The 17,917-nt window shown below is 56.5% G+C and overlaps 6 protein-coding genes across 6 annotated transcripts; 3 read left to right on the top strand and 3 right to left on the bottom strand.

Annotated features, from left to right (window-relative positions):
* Positions 1-973: 973 nt before the first annotated feature.
* On the top strand, positions 974-2,431 carry VP1 (lignin peroxidase isozyme LP7; the record flags this gene model as incomplete). The annotated part of the gene is made up of 7 exons (XM_008035618.1): positions 974-1,034; positions 1,088-1,295; positions 1,362-1,496; positions 1,555-2,101; positions 2,163-2,237; positions 2,294-2,358; positions 2,416-2,431. The coding sequence occupies 7 exons, from the start codon at positions 974-976 to the stop codon at positions 2,429-2,431; spliced, it is 1,107 nt and encodes a 368-aa protein (XP_008033809.1).
* A 663-nt stretch (positions 2,432-3,094) lies between these two features.
* Positions 3,095-5,502, bottom strand: TRAVEDRAFT_114756 (carotenoid ester lipase precursor; the record flags this gene model as incomplete). Its single annotated transcript, XM_008036166.1, has 12 exons — positions 3,095-3,381; positions 3,511-3,761; positions 3,832-3,883; positions 3,934-4,039; positions 4,111-4,378; positions 4,447-4,516; positions 4,570-4,635; positions 4,743-4,828; positions 4,886-4,926; positions 4,988-5,052; positions 5,106-5,302; positions 5,354-5,502. The coding sequence occupies 12 exons, from the start codon at positions 5,500-5,502 to the stop codon at positions 3,095-3,097; spliced, it is 1,638 nt and encodes a 545-aa protein (XP_008034357.1).
* An 806-nt stretch (positions 5,503-6,308) lies between these two features.
* Positions 6,309-7,250, bottom strand: TRAVEDRAFT_43287 (kinase-like protein; the record flags this gene model as incomplete). The annotated part of the gene is made up of 1 exon (XM_008035617.1): positions 6,309-7,250. One exon carries the CDS (start codon positions 7,248-7,250, stop codon positions 6,309-6,311), a length of 942 nt encoding a protein of 313 aa, XP_008033808.1.
* A 1,774-nt stretch (positions 7,251-9,024) lies between these two features.
* On the top strand, positions 9,025-11,639 carry TRAVEDRAFT_43286 (alcohol oxidase-like protein; the record flags this gene model as incomplete). The annotated part of the gene is made up of 14 exons (XM_008035616.1): positions 9,025-9,076; positions 9,136-9,387; positions 9,443-9,546; positions 9,604-9,795; positions 9,855-9,988; positions 10,049-10,275; positions 10,335-10,424; positions 10,489-10,537; positions 10,597-10,734; positions 10,794-10,943; positions 11,005-11,234; positions 11,293-11,312; positions 11,375-11,497; positions 11,559-11,639. 14 exons carry the CDS (start codon positions 9,025-9,027, stop codon positions 11,637-11,639), a joined length of 1,842 nt encoding a protein of 613 aa, XP_008033807.1.
* Positions 11,640-12,713: 1,074 nt separating this feature from the next.
* On the top strand, positions 12,714-13,482 carry TRAVEDRAFT_112740 (uncharacterized protein; the record flags this gene model as incomplete). Its single annotated transcript, XM_008036164.1, has 2 exons — positions 12,714-12,840; positions 12,908-13,482. Coding segments are annotated over 2 exons (702 nt in total), but the record flags the coding sequence as incomplete, so codon positions are not given.
* A 659-nt stretch (positions 13,483-14,141) lies between these two features.
* Positions 14,142-16,544, bottom strand: TRAVEDRAFT_43284 (PAH-inducible cytochrome P450 monooxygenase PC-PAH 4; the record flags this gene model as incomplete). The annotated part of the gene is made up of 14 exons (XM_008035615.1): positions 14,142-14,346; positions 14,404-14,440; positions 14,498-14,508; positions 14,583-14,684; positions 14,742-14,908; positions 14,970-15,235; positions 15,293-15,525; positions 15,586-15,661; positions 15,711-15,810; positions 15,864-15,961; positions 16,011-16,116; positions 16,175-16,204; positions 16,266-16,366; positions 16,421-16,544. The coding sequence occupies 14 exons, from the start codon at positions 16,542-16,544 to the stop codon at positions 14,142-14,144; spliced, it is 1,656 nt and encodes a 551-aa protein (XP_008033806.1).
* Positions 16,545-17,917: the final 1,373 nt, after the last annotated feature.

The raw sequence follows: 17,917 nt of genomic DNA, 5'->3' as shown, positions 1-17,917 counted from the left end.
TAATCGATCCTCCCGGCGCTGGCACGCGTTACCAGCGCAGGGGGCCACGGTCGTGTGTCTATCTCTACGCATTCGGCGGACGAGTAGCCTGAATGGCAGAGATGAGTGTTGTCTAGCTTTCGAGCTCGCAGAAGACATGCCTTGAGGACAAGTGCTCGCCGGTGCGTGTCGGCCGCCTGCGCGGAAGTGAAGCGTACTGAACATGTTCATTTGAACTTTCGCAGTGCCTGACAGCGTCGGGAGCAGTGCCGCCTTGGCGTTTCCCGCCAGTCTCCTTGTCCTCGGTCTATAACCGTGGCTGCTTCAGGCACACGTGCCGCTGTATGCTTCTTTGTGAGAGCCGCCTCAACAGCTAGGGGTTTTTCTGCCCCCTGCACCATCCTTGAGTGCATACTTTCGCGCGAGCCGGTCACTCAGTCGAGGAAAAGAGTCTCAGCGCCTCGAGCATGCCTTCTGTGTGATGCAAATTTTTTGCAAAGGACAGGGGCTGTGGCAGCGATCCAGGGCGGCCCTCTTGGACGTTCCCGCCAGTGAGTGCGTCTTTGAGCGGAAATGCATAGCTTCTGACCACATGCCCCGCGTCGTTCTCAGACGTTGTGCAGTTCTGCCTCGGGCGCGCCCCACGCCTGGCAGAAGGGCGCCAGGAGGCATGACGCGGGCCCGCAGGAGGGACGGCCGCCCTTGTGTCGTTACAATGCACGCTGGGCGGAGCCGCACACACGGTATGTGGGTGGGCTTGCGCTGACGGTAGGGCCGTCGGAATGTGTGCTCTGCGATTGGCTCGCGCAGCGTTATTGGGGCCGTACGGCCATGCTCGTCGTCGAAACGCAGAGGAAGGCGGCGGGTCCGCTATTTTCTGCTGTGGTTTGAACATGGTGCAGGAGGGGTATAAGAGGGGCGACGCGGCCGCTGGATGGCCTCAGAGCCTTCTCCCCGTCCTCTCTTCTCATCTTCCTCACAGGTTTAGAACTTTATGGCGTTCAAGGCTCTTCTCTCCGCCGTCTCGCTTATAGCGGCCCTCCAGGGCGCGAGCGGTAAGCCCCTCAGACTTCCGGGATCGACATATGCTCATCGCCTTCTTCGCTAGCTGCGCTGACGCGCCGCGTCGCTTGCCCCGACGGCAAGAACACCGCGACCAACGCGGCGTGCTGCTCGCTCTTCGCCGTCCGCGACGACATCCAGCAGAACCTGTTCCACGGTGCCCAGTGCGGCGAGAACGCGCACGAGTCCCTCCGCATCACCTTCCACGACGCCATCAGTTTCTCGCCCGCCATGGAGGCCCGCGGCCAGTTCGGGTGCGTTGAGCCACACCGCCGCCCACCCCACTAGTAGTGCATGATTCGCTAACGGTGGCCATGCAGCGGTGGAGGCGCAGACGGCTCTATTGCCATCTTCCCCGACATCGAGACCAACTTCCACGCGAACATCGGTCTTGACGAGATTGTCGCTGAGCAGGCGCCGATTCAGGCCCGCCACAACCTCTCGCACGCCGACTTGTGAGTGCTCTCATTTGTATGTTCCGGTTAGTGCCCTTACAAGCCGGCCCTTTCTTAGCATCATGTTCGCGGGTGCTCTCGGCACATCCAACTGCCCCGGCGCCCCCCGCCTCGACTTCTTCCTCGGTCGCAAGGACGCGACGCGCCCGGCGCCCGACGGGCTCGTGCCGGAGCCGTTTGACACGCTCGAGGACGTCTTCGCGCGTCTCGCAGACGCCTCCGCCGGCGAGTTCGACGAGATCCTGACGGTGTGGCTGCTCACCGCGCACACGATCGCGGCGACGGACCACCTGGACCCGACGATCCCGGGCACGCCGATGGACTCGACGCCGCACATCTGGGATACGCAGTTCTTCATCGAGACGCAGCTGCGCGGGACCGCGTTCCCGGGCACGGGCGGCAACCACGGCGAGGTGATGTCGCCGCTGAAGGGCGAGATCCGGCTGCAGACGGACCACCTGCTCGCGCGCGACTCGCGCACGAGCTGCGAGTGGCAGTCGTTCGTGAACAACCAGCAGAAGGCGCAGGACATGTTCGCGTTCGTGTTCCACGACCTCTCGATGCTCGGCCAGGACCCGGACAGCCTCATCGACTGCAGCGAGCTGGTGAGTAATACTCGGAGGCCTTTGGAAAGCGGTAGGGTGCTGACGAGCGTGGCTCGTGTAGATCCCGCAACCCGCTCCCGTCATCGGCAAGGCGCACTTCCCCGCTGGCCTCACCAACAAGGACATCGAGCAGGCGGTACGCTTAACCTTTGAATATTTTCCAGTGAGCTTCACTCAAGCGAGGGCATTTAGTGCGCGGACACCCCCTTCCCCACGCTCCCGACCGACCCTGGCCCCAAGACCACCGTCGCCGCCGTGTAAGTCGCCCATTTTATTGCGCACCTGTCCTCCCGCTCACTTCAGGGATGATGCAGCCCCATCAACTCTTAAAGGCTCGATCTCGAATGGTCTCCCCCAGGTAAACGGGAGCGGTTAACGCCGCTGTGCGATACTGGTCTTTTGTCTTTCCTCTCTTCTGTACCCTCGCGGCAGTATGCATGCGATGGGTTGTACTGTTGAGTTATTGTATCAGTGGTTGTATCGTCTTAAGCTGTCGGTGTCCTAGAACACCAGTTATACATGTGTTTCTCGATATTGCCTTTTTTGTGGACTTCGTTTATCTCAAAACGCTCATCAGTCAAGCTGTAAGCCTGGTCGAACGCGGAGTATCTCGACCTCCAATGAGATACAGAGCAAGGATTGTTTAGATTAGACAGTGCATAACGGGATGCAGTATAGAGCTAGTTATGTAGGTGAGTAGAGTAGTATGAGCGCATGTAACTATCCAAGACATAGTACCCCAGCCAGCGGAAACAAAATCGCGGGTGAAGAGCGAGCAAAAGCGAGCCTGAGGTATAGTACCCCGGCTCGAGGGCTATCAAGCAAGGAAAGTACCAAGTAAAGAACGTAACCGCTAGGACAAACGAGTGGTATGGTCATAAGAAACCGTATCTCGACAGCCTGTAGACCTGCAGACCTGCCCTGACAAGTCGAGCTATACATTGATAGGCATCCCGACTCAAACATGACACTGGTGATCGCGGCTGAAGCACTTTAAAAGGGGAACGCGAGACACAATCCCGTCAGTCCTGCCATCGCCTTGAGCCGCGCCGTATCCGCCACGATCTCCAGCGGCGTGTCTCCTTCGAGTAGCGTGAGCATGCTCCGCGAAAGCGGGTCGTAGCGCGGCCACGGAATTGTGCGGTTCGACGTGCCGCCGTTCGGGTCGAGCGTCGCTGTGAACTGGATTAAGTAGTCCGCGAGGTCGTTGCCCTCTAGGGCCGGTGTGGAGTCGCTTCCATGCGGCTGTTCGATGCATAAGTTAGTCAATTCAATGTTCCCTTATTCTGCGGGGGATAAACTGCATGGACTTACGCATCCAAGGCCTTTGACGGCGCTGCGCTTGCTCGCTGTGGGACGAGTGAATTAGTGGCTAGAAGGATGATGAGAGGTTGAGCTCATAGACGTACTGTACGTCCACGTAGGTTGCTTCAGGGACCGCTGGTCTAGGAAGAACCTCTTCGGCGCCTGGAAGATTATGTCGCCCTGCAGGGCGGCCATGCGCTTGAACTCGGGGGCCAGCTCGTTGGCATCTCCGGTCTCGAACGGCGAACCTTCCGCGGGGTCGTTCGTGTACAAATCGAAAAGCGGCGCGAGGACATCCGTTGGGGTGGTTGGAAAGAAATGCTGGGCAACAAAGTCGCGGAACTCTGCCTCGGTGCTGGAGTCGTGACAGTGAAATGGGAATGAGCGCGAAAACGGGGCCTGAGTGGTCCTTGGGCGATACGTACGTCACGTTGAAACTGCCCGTGGCGAATATCGTGCCTTCATCTAAAGCATCTCCTGTGACACGGAGTCAATGCCGGCTTAGAGGATCCGCCAAATCAGCTTACCGGTGATGAAGGGGATGTTTGACACATGTCCTGCTAGGATCAGGTGTTGCGGAGGCGCTTCAAGGAAAACGCCATCCGCGCGCGGGGCCCATGCCTCCGCAAGTCCCTACCAAACATGGGACAACGCATGAGCGAAGAATGCTCTGCTTCAGTATTCAGAAGGCTCTGTATGCTTACCGGATAATCAAAGAGGTTCGGGACCGCTGCAGCGGCTGTCAGCAGCGTGTCAGCCGGAACGTGACGCAGACAGGCGAGAGTATCTTCAGCCGCCGCACAGCCGGCATGCTCCACGACCGCGTCATAGAATGGCTGCAGGGTCTCGATGTCGCCCGTCGGCAGCGGAGAGCCGGCGTGCATAATTGCGCCCCGGAAAAGGCCTTCGTTATCCCCGCCGTTTGTGACCATCTGCAGTCCGATCGAGATGGCACCTGCACTTGGCCCATTACTTACAGTGCAAACATCAGTGCAGGTTCATGAGAAGAGATGAACAGTACGAAAAAAGTGAAGCCTCACATTGTGATTTTTTCCGGGTCTCCACCAAATGCGGAGATGTGCTTCTTGATCCATCTCAGAGCGACGCGTTCTAAAGTCGCCGGGGTCAACGAATCCCGTCGGCAAAAGGGTCCATGCTCTTACGATCGTGGAGTCCAAGGTTCCCAACGCCGGCTGCCTTGATCTCTTTGCCTCCCAAGAACGAGAAGGCTGTGCAAGATCAGTGAGGAGAAGCGTTGTATACCGCATGAAGTCATCACTTACGCCCGAGCCTGTCATCGGAAGTGATGAGCGACGGGGACGAGGGTTGAGAAGACGGAAATCATACCGATGGTTCATGGCTACGAAGATGATCGGCTGGTACAACTCGATCGCTCTTTTAACCAGCGCATCCCCTGGATTCCTAGAGTGCACATGAATGAGTAGAGTGGTATGAGGAGTGCGCAGCCGGGACACGCACTGTGCCGTAGAGCCGGAGGTGAAGCCGCCACCATAAATGTACTATAGGTAGAACAGAGGCAGTTGAGTCTGGCAAATGAGACAGTCAGCAGAAATCACTGACCGCCAGTACAGGCAGATGTGCCCCCGGCTTCGTGCCGGCGGGTATCTGTACGCTTATCGACAGACCTGCTCGAGTAGTATTAGCACGCAAATATCTTATGCGACCACTGCACACACACAATCTTCATCCTGAGGTGCATCGGACGTGAAGGGGACAGAAGCGAGGTATGTAACCAGGTCTTGAAGGATCTCCCCCGGCAAGTCGCTGCGGGGCTGCGGCGGAAGCTGGATGCACTGGGTAGCCGGGAGTGTCGCGTTGATGGTCCCGTTGTATGCAGTGATAGCTACGGGGAGCCGGAGCCGAAGGTCGTTGATACTGTGATTCTGGGTGAGACGAAGGTGACGATAATCGAGCGGAGAAACATACGGAGGTTCTGCGTAAGGAATACCGAAGTAACTGGTGACCGATCCGTTTGTTGTTCCAATCACAGCAGCCTTGTCCAAGATGACCGTGGGGTTAGCCGCACGGGCAATGGCAAACGCGACGGGAAGATACGTTAGCAGAATGAGAAGCATTGTGAGGGTAATGATAGGGGCTAGATAGTCGAGTGGTTGATGACACCCCTCGCTCTGGAACTGTGGGCCATTATATAGCGGCTGGGGAGAGACGCAGGTGCGTGCGCAGTACGCCCGGCACACTCATTGGCAGTGCCGGTGTATGCAAATCCCGTTGCGAACAGTTCGCGTAGGCGAAGGACCTGGTTCAGTTTGTAGGAGCTGTGGATCGCCATCAGCATAGGTATCAAGCGTCTACTGGAATTTCCTTACTGTAACCTCCGACCGGGCGACACGAGCAGGATGCCGAGTGCACTCGCACCCACGGCAAATAAAACACGGGGCTGTGAGCAGACGTAGTGGGTGTAACCGCTCTCTATATGGAGTATGGGCCCATTGAGCCGTGATGGTTGTAGCAACCGGTCATGACTCGGATGGCGCAAAGCTGAACAGTATGATACTGGCGAGAAGTCAACGGTGACGCGCGGGGATATGCCCTCTCTGCATCCACCACCACCTAACCTTGTTGCGCTCAACGTCATCAGCAGTCAAGCCACCAACACGCATGCAAAATAAACATTCACCTAGTTCACGGAGATAGTGTTCTGGACAGAATCGCAGCATGCGCTATAGCGCCTTGGAGCGCCCAAACGGCGCTAGTCAGTAGCACACTGGAACCCAAAAAATGCCCCCAACATCGAGTATAAGGATCTGAATGAACTGCATCACATTCGGCCTGGCCATTCTCCGGGCGTGTTCAAAAACAACATTGGCATCTGACAATCCTCAACGTGAGAAAGGGCAACCGCGCGCGAGAGGAGTGATCCTTACGGGGAGCGAACTGACGAACCATACTCTTCTGAACCTCCAATCAAGGCGTAGAAATGAGCCCAGCAGAATGCCCTGACGGCCCCCCGGTCCGCATCGTTCCCCAACGCCAGTTTGTAGATGCGCGTCCAGCGATCAGAGGTCGTACGAGCGCTCTGGTAGGCACTCAGTCGCATCGACGCGATGCTCTCGTCCCAAAAGTACGGGTACCACCCCGCCCGCTCCCAGTCGATGATCGACGTGATCGATCCGCTCGCCTCGTCAACCATGATATTCTCTGGGACCAGGTCGCCATGGGAGAACATGGAGGGCCTCGAAAAGTCGATGTCGGATGCTGACCCTGTGATATTCCGCTCTCGCCCCCCGCTGGGAAATTCGGACGCCTTCGCGAAGTACTCGAAGACATCCCTGGTGCAAGTGGCCACACATGGGTTGGAGGAGGCCCGCACGTCCTCCGTAAACGGTCGATGGAGGTAGCGGAAGAGCCCGCCGTGGAAGATGCCGTTCCTGCCGACTATGCCCCACTTGCCTGCGCTGTCGATAGAGCGCAGCGAAGAGACATATGTTTGGAGCTGTGACGCTATGTTGTCGCAGGACTGCTCGTCGAGCCGAGGAAGGGCTTCGATGAGAGGAATTCCGGGTACTTTCTCCATCACGAGATATCCGCAGCGGCCTTCCCCGTCTGGATCTTCAGCCGTTTGGGTGAAGTAAGCATGGAAATGCGGCAGGGGAACGTCGGCCGCTGCGCCGTGCACGAGTTGCATCGCAAGGGCTTCGGATTTGTAGACGCGGCGTCCGTACTTCACCACGATGTCGTCCAATTCAACGATGACCACTTGATATGTCTTGGCGAGCTGTTTCCCCCGCTCTATGGCTGCCTTTACTGAGAGCAGGTCGGGGAAACGAGCACTGGGAATGTCCGATCTGTCCATGCCGTTCATGTCTGTGTTTGCGTGGCGATGATCTGTGGCAAGATCTGTGGTGAGAGACAGCAAAAGTCCAGGTTTTACGCCGTTCAGGCCTTGTCCAGGCCTAATTATGTACAGACCAAGAAAGCGTTGTATGGAGCAGATGGAATGAATCCGCCAAGCGTGTAAGATGGATGAGGAGAGATCAAAGAATGATCTTGCAGATTAGGCTAGAACGATGTGTGAGAGGGGGTGGTGAAGACCCCCGTGGGAACGGCTGAGTTTAAACGTGCCGACGGCGCCTGCTAAGAACCTGAACGAATGGCTGCTTGAACGCGCAGGCCTATGTCTGTAAATACGCGTGCGGTAGCGATGCCATCTTCCAGCGTAAGAGCGAACAGAGGCCGTCAGAGAGCCCTCGATGCTGCTCCTGCTGGTAAAATCCATTCGGAGTACGTCCTGGTAGTAATTGCGCGGTCAGCGGCTTTTTGTCTCGCAAATAGAGAGCGGGGTACCTCATTTTCACTACGCATACATTCTGCGCCGTGAAGACGGCTGAGGCACCTGCGGGCGTGTTCTCGAGCTGCGAGCCTTGGCGCGGAAATGGCACTAACGACTGTGTGCCAGAATTGGGTTTGTACAACAGCTTAGCACGGTTTTCGAAATCTTCGAAATCTGTCACTTATGAAATAATTCTCCGAATATGGGACAGGGAAAATCGCAGCGCAGAAACGCGTACAAGCCAATCAAATAAGATACGGACGCGCTATGGACGTATCTTCAGAAACGCGACCGCGAGTGCCAGTTGGCAGTGGTTCGAACGCGCGAGTCGGCGCAACGCGACTCTCGAGGCTCGCGTGCCGTCGGCATTTTCAATCTCAGCCGTTCCCACGGGGGTCTTCACCACCCCCCCTCACACATACATAGTTCCAGCCTCCCTTCGGGAGGAACGATTGTCTTCCGTCTCCGAGCGTGAGGCTGGTTCACGAGCCTATTGCAGATGTGCAAGCGACCCAATGCCACGTGTGCGGGGGGAAGACGGTGGGCGCTTACTAGCTGTTTCTTGCCCCCGTACCACCAACTCTCAGCTTACTCGCTAGTACTTGCGCTACGGCGGTCATACATGATACGGGAAGTACGAGACAAGATGGCTCATGATTACCGTTGGTCATCATAGAAGGACTGAGCTCCACGAACTCTGACCGCCTTCTGGCATTTGCCAAGCGCTCTAAATACCTGGGTGCCGAGGACCTTCCTTTGCTTTGAGTTCGCGCGGCAACTCCTGTTGATACGAAAGTGGTTCCTTGTTGTCTCGACATCCTGTTCGGACAGAGTCCAGTTGGATTCTACCATAGTAAGTTCCCGCTATTTTGAGACTCGGGTCTTCCATTTACGCTGCTGTTAATCTTGCTTTGACGAGGGAAGCATAGTGCACGCAGCGAAACCCCCGCGTCCCCGTTGACTATGCAGCTGCGATACATATTGTTGAGATTTGCGCCATCCATTCCGAACGCCACTACGTCAACCATATCCGTCCCTGCTGCGTGGTGTCAACAATAGGGTTTTCTCGTGATCATGTGCAGGATTGCAACTTTCATTAAGGGCGGTGGAACAACTGACATAGCGGTTGAGGCACCTTCGTGTGACCGGAACCTAGCCCGCTCGATGAAACCACTCTGTACGGGCAATACACGAGCTTCCCTGCCTACCGTGTACTCCCCGGCTCGGACTTTTTGACGGTGTCACAATGTCTGATATATAACAGCTCATGTTGAGGGTATTTCGCTCGACCTAACCCAGTCGCGCAATGGCTTCTCCCTCTTTGCACGAAGAAGAGTTCGATATTATCCTCGCAGGCGGTGCGTCATCATTTCACTGTTTGTTATAACATGATCCTTATCCGATGTTTCGTTTGCAGGAGGCACCGCGGCCGGCGTCATTGCGGGGCGTCTCTCGTCTGCGTGTCCCTCTCTACGCATTCTCATGCTCGAGACAGGCCCGCACACGCAGGAGGACCTCGCCCACGTACAACCCGCACGTTTCTTGTCTCACTTGCGCCCGGACACGATCACCGCGAAGCACGTCGTTGCGCGGCCCAGCGAGCACCTCGATGGACGGTCGCTCATCGTGCAATGCGGGCAGTGCGTTGGGGGCGGATCGAGCGTGAACTGTGAGTAGCATATGGCTACAGTATGTCATGAGACCGGCTGACGCATGTTTTGAAGTCACGATGTACACCCGCGCCCCGGCGTCTGACTTCGATGACTGGGCGAACGTTTACAATAACCCGGGATGGGCGTTCAAGGACGTTCTACCCCTCATCAAGAAGGTGACCCCCATCCCAAAACGTCCCGTTTGTCCTCGCTGACGGACACACCCACCACAGATCGAAAGGTACCAAAACTCGCCGGGGGTCGAACATCATACGCACGGCTATGACGGTCCGCTCAAGGTCTCGTACGGAGGATATCGCAATGCCGTCGGTGAAGACTATCTTGCCACGGTGGCGCAATACGACACCGGGCGCCCCATTGTGAATGATATCAATACTATGGTCGAAGATGTCAACCGTTTTGAGGTTAGTATTCGTTTGCTCTGGCCACTGGCCCGTCATCCGCTGAGCGGACCATCATACAGCGTTATCCCAAATGGATTGACGAACAAACTGGGCGCCGGTCCGATGTTCCGCATCACTACGTGTACAATAATGCCTCATACGGCAGCAATCTGCAGCTTAGGGCAGCTTGTACCGTCAAGCGCGTTATCATGGAGTGAGCTCTTGTTCGCTATGATTCATCATATGATACTTACATGGACGACGTTTTTGCAAGGAACGGGAGGGCTGTCGGCGTTGAATACATGCACAACCCCCGAATCAATGCGGACGCGGACAACGTCCTGCATATCGCGAAGGCGAAGCGTATGGTCATCGTGTCTGCTGGGACGTTCGGCTCCCCAGGCATCCTCGAGAGATCAGGAATCGGGGCTCCAGGTATCTTGAAGCAGAATGGCGTGGAGCCGATCGTGGACTTGCCCGGCGTGGGTGAGAACTACAACGGTGCGTCGTGTCAGCAGGTCATGCATCATGAGACTCGTTTCTGACATGGTTTGGGTTAGACCATCCGCTTTTGTTCCTCCCCTTCTACGCCGCGGAAGGTACGGTCACCCTTGACGGGATAATCAGGAACGATAAGGAAGAGATCGAGAGTACGTGCGATGACGGCCTTCTTTACGCTCATACAGTCTCACTGACGCCCACTTTCTACTGCAGAATGGTCTACACAGTGGGTCAGTGAGGGCAAGGGCCTGATGGCGACCAAGTATGGACATTTCTCCCATGAAATGTGCATACATGTTGATCATACCCTTTCCCCGGTAGCGGAATCGATGCGGGGTGCAAGTACCGTCCCACGCCCGCCGAGCTCGAGGATATCGGGCCAACCTTCAAGGAACGGTGGGAATCCTTCTATGCCAACTCGCCCGAGAAGTCTATCTTGTGGATCGGAGAATTAGCTATGTACGTGCTCCAACCGGATATTTTGGCCGTAGCACGCTGACATGGATTCCTGGTGCCAGGTACGTCGGTCCGTCTCAGCCGTCCCCGGATGTACTGTGTTTCTGCACAGGGGGGTTCTCAATGTATCCCTCCGGGATCGGCTCGGTACACATCACCTCGGGTGAGGACCCCCATGCGCCCGTGGACTTCGTGTCAGGTGTGTTCAGCAGGTATGCAACTTGTATCTGTGACATTGGGGGAGTCACCATTGACCCCGGGGATCACCTTTAGCCCCGATGACCTCGCCGTCATGAGGCATATGTATAAGCGTTGCCGAGAGATAGGACGACGGATGTCGTGCTTCCGTGGCCTGTACGCTCCTGACCATCCGACGTTCCCGGACGGGAGCGCGGCGCATGGTCCTGAGGCGCTGACTGGCATGCCTGTGGACGTGCACGCACCGGACCTCGTATACACGGAAGAGGACGACAAAGCGATCGATGTGATACTCAAGTCACATAGTAAGAACTTCATCTGTTCTCGCCGACAGTACTTTGCTAATGAACGCCGTCTGATTAGTTCTTACTGCGTGGCACTCGGTACGTCCCTCGTACGAGTCTTCCCGTCAGAGTTCTCGTGTTCAGTGATTGGGTGTCCATAGAACGGCACTTGCACCATGAAGCCGCGCGATCAAGGGGGTGTCGTCGATCCGCGCTTGAACGTGTACGGCGCGCAGGGGCTGAAGGTCGCGGACGTCTCAATCTGTCCCGCTAACGTCAGCACGGTACGTCTCGTTCTGAACTGAACTGCCAACTGCGGGGGCCTGACGGCGTCTCGCTTCGAAGAACACGTATTCCACTGCGCTCACGATAGGCGAGAAGGCGGCGGTCCTGATTGCAGAGGAGCTGGGCATCACAGGCGTGTAGGCTGGTCGTACAGTGCCAAGTTTCTCGCGCAGTATTCCCCTTGCGGCGTGTGGCACGTACGGTTGAGAAGAAGTAACCGCCGCGAAACCGCGTGATATCAGAGTTGTGTTCGGCATGTCATATGCGCATGCCAACCTTCGCAACTTTGATCTTTAGATGATGCCCAGTCGGAAAAACCTCTAGCATGTGCAGTGCGGCGCAGCACCACGTACATAGGTGAGTCCTGGATCTTCGCATCTTTGTCGAACACGGACGTGTTGCGAAGGAAGAATGTCACCGACGCGCCCTGCTCTACACGCCCCTATTAGCACCAAGCCAACTTTGTGACTCTGTCAGACGGATGCATACCTAGCAGCCTGATGGCAGCGTAGTAGCCGATGTTCTTTGACCCGCCAAGGACGAACGCGTGCATGGTGTGATTGTTGTGTGGAGGTGGGGATCCGAATGCGAGGGTGTGTGTGGCAGGGGTCGACCGCCACGGACGCATTTTGTACCACTGTGGCGCACATCCACCCGGCCCCGGGCCGTGGATAGGGGATGTATCTTCAAAATGTCAATTGCCAGGCGCAGGCGGTGTGGCGCGAAACTGACTACGCGCAGCTGGTTCATCACACAACTACTGCGAAGGGCTAGCAGGAGCTGCGCTATGATACCAGCGTATCGCAACGTGGCTCGCTGGAGGCGTAGCACCGTGTAGCCACTTTGGAGAATGTGAACTCCACAGCCACTAGCCACCCCAGCCACCGACGGGCACTCGTGCACGCTCCATGTCAAGCCCAAGGCAGCCCCAGGCCCGAACTCCCCCAGCCATGTGCAGAGTTGGTAGACGAAAGGAGCGCCACTGTCGAGAGCTGCTTCTAACCCCAGGTACCAGGCACGGTCAATCGGCCCGCAAGTTCAACCTTCAATCAAGGAAACAAGAAGGAACTGTCGGGTCCGCGTTAAGACAACTCACAGGACTGACAGTGCATCCCTCGCCTTCTGCCACACCGTGGAGTGTAGGTGCCGTGATGACAAGGCGGGACGGCCGGACGGTGCGCAGCCAGTACACACAAGTTAGCCGCCAAAACATCATATATTAAGGACGGCAAGGCGCACCTTGTGAAGGGCGATGGCATCGTCCTTGAAGACGTCCAGAAGGGCTGGGAGTCCGCGCTCGAGTACGGCAACGGCACTATCGACCTCGTTCTCTTCAGCATCGGTACGTACTTACCGCTGCTTATATGTTCCTGCCGCACAACATACTCACCCGAGTTTTCGTCCCCTAGGCGGCTTGCCAAACCTAAGCCTTACTAAGGGCATCGTACTCGCCACGCCCGACCTCTGCACGCGCTCGCTTCTCAACCTCTTCCGCACCATGCCCGCCGCGCTCCGTGCGCCCGGCGCCCAGCCACGCCTCGTGGCTGTCACCTCTCGCGGTATCACACCCTCGTCGCACGCTACGCTCCCCGCAGCTCTACGCGCGTTCTACAGCCTCCTGCTGGGCGCGCCGCACGACGACAAGTACGGTGCCGAGCGCGTGCTCGCGCACTGCCTGGGCGTGCCCTGGACGCAGCCGGCCGTGAAGCCGACCATCCTCCCCGCCGGGTGGGAGGCGCTGGCGGGGCTCCCCGCGGAGGGCGGGTTCCAGCGTATTCTGATCGTGCGCCCGTCGTTGCTGACGGACGGCGAGTGCCTCGGGGACAAGGGCCCGAAGAACGGCAAGGCGCCGTACAAGGCCGTTGCAGGGGAGGTCGACGGCGGGTACACGGTCTCGCGGCGCGACATTGCGCACTTCATCGTGCAGGAGGCGCTTCCGCACTGGGACCAGTGGGAGGGCAAGGGCGCATGTGTAGTGTACTGACCAGCGACTCCTCAGGACATTCTGCGATGATAGAATCTACGGCATAAGAATATACCAATATATAGTCACGCATCCGGGCTTGCCATATCACTGACGCCTGCTATACTAGAATGCAGGTATAAAATAGCCCATCCCTTCTACCGCCCGTCGGGATGCTTCTTGGATTCCGAGGTCTGGTCCAACCCCCATACTGGCCGCGGGTAGGACAAAATTGCGTTCTGATATTGATTGACGGCTGAAATAACCTTGAACTCAAATCACACAGCGTCCTTGGTTGGAAAAAAGGCGGTGGTCATCATCGCAGACCAGGCGCCACGAGCGTGTAGCTATCCGGTAATATCACAGCATTTATCTCTATGGCTTTTGCGCGGTAACTCTCCTACTCGCATGAGACGTACTTGAATTTATGATGCGCAGAAAGCGAAACGTGCAACGGGAAGTGGCCAAATGAGTGCATCGTGTATTTCTCCCTACACGGTACTAGCTAATAACTATACAAGACTTCACTGAAATGGTTGGCGCGTACATACAGATACGAAAGGTATACTGGAGTCGTGAGTTCATTACTTGCATGATGTGCGATCAAGCCAGAGTAGCACATCGGACACACTTAACTCTTGTTCGTTTGACAAGTGCGGGAGGCATACGTGCATCTGCATTCACTCGGTGGGTGCGAGCGAGACACGGAGGCGCAGCGAAGGGCCGAGCTCAGGCTTGCCACGAATGAGCGGAACCATAGCGGCGCCGGACGGCGCGCACTGTAGCTCCGAGTTCTTGTGGTCGGCAGCAGGGTCGGCGCCCGCGGGCAGCCTGAACTGGAAGTTCTCAAGGAGCTCCGCGACGAGAGCCTGCGTTTCGATGATGCTGTGGAAGGCGCTCGTAAATGCATTGAGGGTTGCCAAAAGCCCGATCAACACTCACGAGAAGCGCCACCCAATGCACCCACGAACACCCGCAGCTAAGAATGAATATCAGTAAACGGCCATTCAGCGGGGACCGGCATCTTGTGACTCACAGAACGTCATGCTGAGGTAGGGCCGCACAAAGAAGCGTGGCATGATTAGCGACTACTTAGGGCGCGACAGATTGACGCTGCTTACAGGTTCGCGAACATGCCGACGTTCGTCTGCTTCCCGACGTCAATGCGGAAGAACCGGTCGGGGTTCCACACGTGCGAGTCTTCGCCCCAGACCTGAGGGAGTCTGCGAGGTCGCTCTGGTGTCAGAGAAAAGATGAGCGGAATAAAGCACGCTACCCACCGATTGTACGCGGCGAACGAGGTGAGGATAGTTTGGCCCTTGCTGATCGGGATCTCGGTGATGGTCTCGCCGGTGGCGGAGATGATGGGGTGCATAAGCGGAAGCACGTCGTCCTTGGACGCGACACGGGGGAGGTAGGAGACGATGGGGTGGAAGCGGAGCGTTTCCTGCGGAGATAATCACAATAAACACAACGGCCGCCTTCTTCGAACACATGGCTATACATACCTTGATAGCGTTCAAGCACAGCGGCATGTTGTCCAAGTCTTCCATGGTGAAGTCGATGCCGGTGCGCGCGGTCACACGAGCACGGACCTCTCGGATCTCCTGACGCATACGGGCCTGGTACTCGGGGTGCAGAGAAAGCTGGTACATGAGGAAGGAGATAGTGGTGGCCGTGGTCTCGTGCCCGGCGAGAGTCAGTGTGTACATCTCCGCCATCAGTTCGTCGTCGTTGAGACGAGTCTTCGCCTCCGAGGATGCATTTGCCTTGACTGTGGTAATGGTGGCATCAGCGGACTGTGGTATGCGTTGGGACAGGCGATACACACTGAGGATACTCATGATGTCCTTGCTGTTAGGACGCTTTTCGGCGTCCAGCTCTGGTCGCTTCTCCCGGAGAATCTGTTTGCCAACGGAGATGTAGAGACGGCGCAGACTCAAAATGCGCGTGAATGGGTCCACAGGGAGATATTGGAACAGCTTGAGGACTGGCACAGGGATGTAGTCCCAAGCCGCACGGAACAGCATCATCGCGCCCGGCAGCCTAAACTCGGCGTCTTTACTATATATGCAACCAGAACGCTGTAAGCAGTCGCCTCGTGATGGGAGGACGGATGCGTACAGGATGCCATGATATGCCTTCGCCAATGTGCTCTGTTCAGCGTCCTCAAGAACGCCGTAGTCGTAGTCGAATGCGGCTAAACACAAAGTGAGCATCCGGCAAAACTGGAGCAGCGTTGCACGTACCCTGTCCAATGATATCGAGCGCAGCGCGAGAGATCCAGTTGTTGATCAACGATTCGAACTCGGAGGTCGTAGCAAGCTCCGCCTTCCACTTCTCCACAAGCTGGATGAGCGCGTTAGCGTCAAATCACGGCGAAGGAGATATCAGAGCCATACCTTGCCGGTGACGCGTTGGAACAACGGGAGGAACGACCGAAGGTGGGCGGCGCTGAAGGCGGGGTTCATGATCTTGCGGTGCCTTTGATGGTCCTCGCCTGTGATCATAAGCGATCGAACGTGCAACTGTCGAATATGAAAGCTCACCCTGAGACCAGACTATTCCGGGGCCAGCCATGAGATAGCTCATGTGGTTCTGCGACTGCTTCTTCGCATAGTTGTAAGCTGACTTATGGTAGATATGCTGGATAGCCTGTAGACACGCACGTTAACATGAGACCAGGACTGTCAATAAATTGAATTGAACTCACCTTAGGATCCGCTGTCATGATGACATCGGTCTGCGCGTTCCATGCGAAGGTTGAGCTTCTGGTACGTTTCTCAATGTGAGAGATCACCTACGCGGAAAGCACCCTGAATCCTCCAAGTGGACCCGAATTCGGCGAGCCACTTGAAATCGAGGTCTCCCACCTCGTCCTGGAGGTTCATCAAGTAGTCATGACCTGATTAACAGTAAGTCATCTCGACGTGCATGCGAATGTTGCACATTAGCACACCTAGGAGGCTCAAGAAACGCGGAGGCCCACGAATATACCGGATGCTCTTTCGGCGATGGAAGGCTCGAAGGAGGAATGCGACGACAACGATCCCAACACATATCGCAGAGGGGATGGTGAACATCTTTCGCTGGGCTGTCGGGTGTGCAGGGGACTCTGCTCAAAGTAGCCCGCTAGCGGTACCGCCTTATATGTCACCCGCACTTCCAGACGGAAGGCGGAAGACGTGTATTGACGGCAAGATACGAGTGCTTCACCCACGTAAGTGGCTCTTTGTCCATGGGAGAGTACGCGAGCGGTGGGCTGGAGGGTGAGAAGATGAGGGGACACAGAAGCTGTGTAGCATCATAGACGTGACATAACTCCTGCTGCAGCAGACGAGCCGGGGGCATAAGAGACCATTACGCCCACTGTGACCCCGGGGCGCGAGCTGGTACGATGACGATCTGTGCATTGTCTCATAAGCGAGCTTCTTAGGCAATAGTTACATCCATTCCGCTCACTGTTTAGGAAGCCCTCGGTAAATCTCAAGCCATCACATGTATGCTGGCACGTACCGAAAATTATTGGCGCCGATGTGAAAGCAACACGACAACCCGATTTTATTCCTAGTTCAAGAGAGATTCATTTTGGAGGCCGTGCAATCCATGAGCAGCGGCTTCAGAGAGGAGGAGCACTGAGGGTGTTCACATGATGGCCAGTGTGAGGCCGGGAATAGTTCGAACGATAGCATGGGGCCCATACACCGGAGTCGGGACTCCGATCACATAGCGGCATATCCTTCGTCTAGACTCGCCATGGGACCGGGGAGGATCACCGCTGCCGCCGCTGTCAAGCATTACCGTATACCACCGAAGCTTCTTTCAGTGGATCCGCTGTAACGTCGACTCGGCGGTAACTCGGCGAGCCGCCGCGTTTGTAATCGACGACCCACGGCGTCAGGGCTGGTTTCAAACTCGCAGAAACGGCGATAAGGTGTGCGCCGGAAGAGTCAATAACGGGCACTTACTGGAGCTTCAGCTTCAGACCCCACAACAACCGAACCCCGCCACAAGTTGTCTAGAAGGGACAGCCGTCGCATAGTATGTTCGCATCAGGGGAGTCATCAGACGCAACCAGCGAGTGCACGTAAATGTCGTCCCAATTGAAGATATATTGAACGCGTTCTGATTTCTAGACAAGCCTCTCGGAGCAGCAAAGGAAAGCGAGGGAGACGCTAGATATGGCGGACTGAGCATGAGCGCCCCGATTGGGCCGTCGCGGCGTTCACGCCATCAAACTTATGCGGCGCACAGTCCCGATTTGGAAGGTTCAGTAGTTCGAGCTGTCCTGGACTGTCAGCGCGGCCCGCGCTGCGACCATCGTGTTAAATATATCGATGTTGCAATGAACATGTCTAAACGAAGTGCGGTAATTCCCACCTTAGCTACGCTTGGGCGTATCTTAAGGTGCACATTGAACCATGCTCGTGCGCACCGGCAATGTGCACTACACAGT

Source organism: Trametes versicolor (assembly GCF_000271585.1).
Source record: "Trametes versicolor FP-101664 SS1 unplaced genomic scaffold TRAVEscaffold_2, whole genome shotgun sequence".
Taxonomy (NCBI): domain Eukaryota; kingdom Fungi; phylum Basidiomycota; class Agaricomycetes; order Polyporales; family Polyporaceae; genus Trametes; species Trametes versicolor.
The sequence above is the reverse complement of the archived record's forward strand: the minus strand, read 5'-3'. Positions and strand labels throughout refer to the sequence as shown.